General features: G+C 37.5%; 1 protein-coding gene across 1 annotated transcript; it reads right to left on the minus strand.

The window, feature by feature from the left end:
• Positions 1 to 896: 896 nt before the first annotated feature.
• On the minus strand, positions 897 to 3,051 carry s100b (S100 calcium binding protein, beta (neural)). Its single transcript, XM_038297524.1, has 3 exons — positions 2,896 to 3,051; positions 1,401 to 1,563; positions 897 to 1,313 (listed from the first exon to the last, which is right to left on the minus strand). Exons 2-3 carry the CDS (start codon positions 1,536 to 1,538, stop codon positions 1,167 to 1,169), a joined length of 285 nt encoding a protein of 94 aa, XP_038153452.1. The 5' UTR covers positions 1,539 to 1,563; positions 2,896 to 3,051; the 3' UTR covers positions 897 to 1,166.
• Positions 3,052 to 3,851: the final 800 nt, after the last annotated feature.

Below are 3,851 nucleotides of genomic sequence, written 5' to 3' on the forward strand. Positions count from 1 at the left end.
AGTAGAATGGGAGGCAGATCTTTTAGTTATCAGGCTTCTCTCCTGTGGAACCAACTACCAGTTTTAGTCCGTGAGGCAGACACCCTGTCTACTTTTAAGGCTAGGCTTAAAACTTTCCTTTTTGATAAAGCTTATAGTTAGAGTGGCTCAGGTTATGCTGAGCTATCTCTATAGTTATGCTGCTATAGGCTTAGACTGCTGGAGGACATAGGGACCCCTTTTTCATCTCTATTCTCCTATTCTGCAGAATCTGTTAGTTCAATCTCTAACGTTGTGCTCTCTCTGCTTTTTCTCTGAGTAGCTTCATCTGGTCTGTTCCTGTTTGGCTGTGACTTCATCCTGGAGAGAAATATCAGCTGTGCTGCTGCCATCAACACCTTTGTTTATAGATGTTCGAGATCGGCCTGTTTTCCTGTTTCTATGACTGTGACTAACTGGATGTGCTCTCTTCATCCTCTGACATGGGAGCTGGCTCGGAGCTCGTCTGCCTGGCTGTGCATTTCCTGGACGGGGCCGCCTTTTACAGCTGCTTTTTGTATCTCTGCTTCTGTCTCCTTGAACCCCAGTCGGCCTCGGCAGATGGCCGCTCACACTAAGCCTGGTTCTGCTGGAGGTTTCTTCCTGTTGAAGGGAGTTTTTCCTCTCCACTGTCACTACAAGCATGCTTAGTGTGAGGGATTGCTGAAGAGTCAATGAGTCGATGCAATCAACTGATTGTCCTGTGGTAGAAAACTTTGAATCAGTTTAACTGTATGATCTGGTAAACTGTAAAGTGCCTTGAGATGATGTGTTAATGATATGTGTTGTGAATTGGTGCCATAGAAATAAACTGAATTGAATTCAATCCCAACTATTAACCCCGTTGGGATTTTGAAATAATAGATCCTCAAGATCGGTGGAAGTTTGAAGATTCTTTTACTTTATAATTTGGTGACATTAGACCAAAGATCTGCAATCAAACGTCTGGATGCCGTTATCGATATAACATTTTAGCTATTTCCTTTTATTCATTGCTACATTTATGTATTCATCATCATCATTGAGGTGTTGGAAGCTGACTAGATGCGTTTCCTCCTTCTGACGGGTCTCAGGGAGCCAACAGTTTGTGCGTTGCTAGGTTTCTATCCCTTTATATTTCACTCTAGTTCCCTTTTGTCCTCCTCCCCTCACTCTTCCTCATGCTCGAAGAACTCATGGCAACAGACGGTAACCACGGAGATGAATGTCATGAACTCTTGGAAGTTACACTCGGAGTCGCCGTCCGCATCCAGACCCTCCATCAGGTTGTCCAGTGCGGACTGGTCCTTAACGTGCTGGAAGGGAGGGCAGATTTGGATCAGGACCCTCACAGAAAAAAACTTTTCACGTTGGAGAGATTTAAAACAAACAGTTTGTATCACCGCCATCAGATCAGGCAGCTCGTCATGAAGAAGGTCCTTCAGCTCGCTCTTCTTGAGTTTGTGCTTGTCTCCTTCTCTCTCTGAATACTTCTGGAAAACTGAAATAATGGTTGCTATTGACGTCTCCAGGTCAGTCATTGTTGTCCTTCAGGCGACCTTCAGACTGTTAAAGAAAACAGCTTTTATCTTTTATGATTTAAAACACTTTATAAAAAATCAAACTTCATTGATGATTTTAATTATTCTAATAAATTTTCTCATTGTAACGCTAATTAATATAATGTAATTCACTGTATTACTGTATGATATACAGCCTATTGTATATGATCTGATACAATATATAACATTAACTAAACTATATGATATGATGCAATATCCTTTATATTATAGATATAATTATAGATAACATTATGTAATATGATAATATAATGATATGTCACATTTGGTGATATGATTCATTAAAATACAATATGATACAATGCAAAATGACATGCAGTGATTCAATATATATCAACACAATTCGATGCATTATGACTGAATATAAAAAAATACAATAAGAAACAACATAAATAGGTCGTTTGATAAGATTCAATGGTACTTTGATATGATGTGTTACAATAAAATGTATAATTTTACATTCAATTTCTAAATAGACACAATATCTTACTGCACAATATAGCATGATAATACTTTTTTATTATAATATACAATAAGAACTATCATTTATAAGAGATAATACATTCTAAAATATTAGAAAAATATGGCATAATTTTAGATGATGCATAAAAACATTATATCATCTAATATGAAATATTATAAAGTATCATTGGATGAGATGAACAGTACTATACTATTTAGACAGTGAAGCGCTGCTAAAAGAATACAGTGTTGTACATAATGAAAGAAAAACAACAAAAACATCTATTTTTATATATAACTAAATGATAATTCTGTGCAATATTATATATTAAAACAATAACATATATACGGCCATGTCATATATCGTACATATAGTTACAATAAGATACAATATCACATGAGTTAAAATGTTTCCATTAGTAAAATAAACATTTTTGGTTCAGAAAAACAAAAAGATATGTTATGATGAGGTTGATAAATAAAACAAGGTAACAATGATAGGATATATATGATAAAAATAAAATATGATCCCGTTTGATATACAGCAGAATAAAATATGATAATATAAAAGAGTTTACCAAATAATAGATAAATAAATACATAACAAATGTATCAAATATGACATATTTTACTATATTTAAAACAGATTAAAGTTGGTAAACCTCAAAACTCATTCTCAGTATTCAGTGTAACGACCACACCTTTACAAAAAATTGCTTTAAGTGATTTTTTAAAGCCCATAAAAGTCCAAAAATATTACTCCATTGTTATATAAAGCATATATTCTGCAGTTTCCATCATTTTAACATAGAAAAGTTGTTAAAATCTTTGAAATAATAATGTTTGATCTTCTTACCAGTGTACAGATGCAAACTGATGCCGTTTTCCCAGAAAGTGGAGGCTGACGGTGCGCTGTAGGTTTTATAGACCGGCAGAGAGTGGGCAGACCTGAGGTCAGCCTTCCTGTGGGTCAAACCGCTGACCAATCCTGCCCCACCACCTCCCCTCACTCCACTGCATCTTTGCACAAACCAGCAGCACACCCTAATGGCTCTGTCAAAGTCATCTCTGTTAAAATGTTTGGGTTTATACCTGTTTTCACAGCTGTTTACCAGACTCTGCTCCCAAAAAGTTCAAATCAGGTGGATGTTTGTTATTCTAGGTTTTTATAACCCAGAAAAAAACACAGATTAAGCATATATATAACAGTATGCCACTGGTGATAAAAGAAATGAAACCTTTGTCTGGTTTTAATCTGTTTGATCCAGTTCTACCTCTATGGACGTGTTTAAGCATCTGCTTTGCCACAAAGGCTCGTTTCAGAGGAAGTTTCTGGCTGTGCATGTTAATGAAGACGCTCTTTTCACAGCTCTTTTGGCCAGACGTGTGCCCTCCACCGCCCGGAGAGAGCAAACAAACAAGCAACCAAGCAGCCAGAAGTGGTGGCAACAAGTTTTCCCCAACAAACGCTGCAAAGAGAGAAACTCAGAGCAAACTGAAAACATATTTCTTAGAAAATATATATCTAAATGATTGAACTTTCTGATGATCTGTGGGCATCATGACAGAGCAGGTATTCTTCATGGGTGTGTTGTTACAGGCCAAAGTCTTCCCTCCTCTGCTGCAGAAGCAGAGCTGCTGGTCTCCAGACAAACAGAGGCTTTGTTTGGTGATAAACGTTCGGCTCACGCAGACGACTGCTGGCCGTCTCATTGTTCGCCTCAAACAATCCAACTCTGTGCAGGGAGATGGACAAATTTACTGGAAAGCAGTGGCACACGATCCGACCCACTGGGTCGCAGTGTCACGCTG

This window comes from Cyprinodon tularosa, unplaced genomic scaffold, assembly GCF_016077235.1.
Source record: "Cyprinodon tularosa strain WSP-4 unplaced genomic scaffold, ASM1607723v1 ctg39, whole genome shotgun sequence".
Classification (NCBI taxonomy): domain Eukaryota; kingdom Metazoa; phylum Chordata; class Actinopteri; order Cyprinodontiformes; family Cyprinodontidae; genus Cyprinodon; species Cyprinodon tularosa.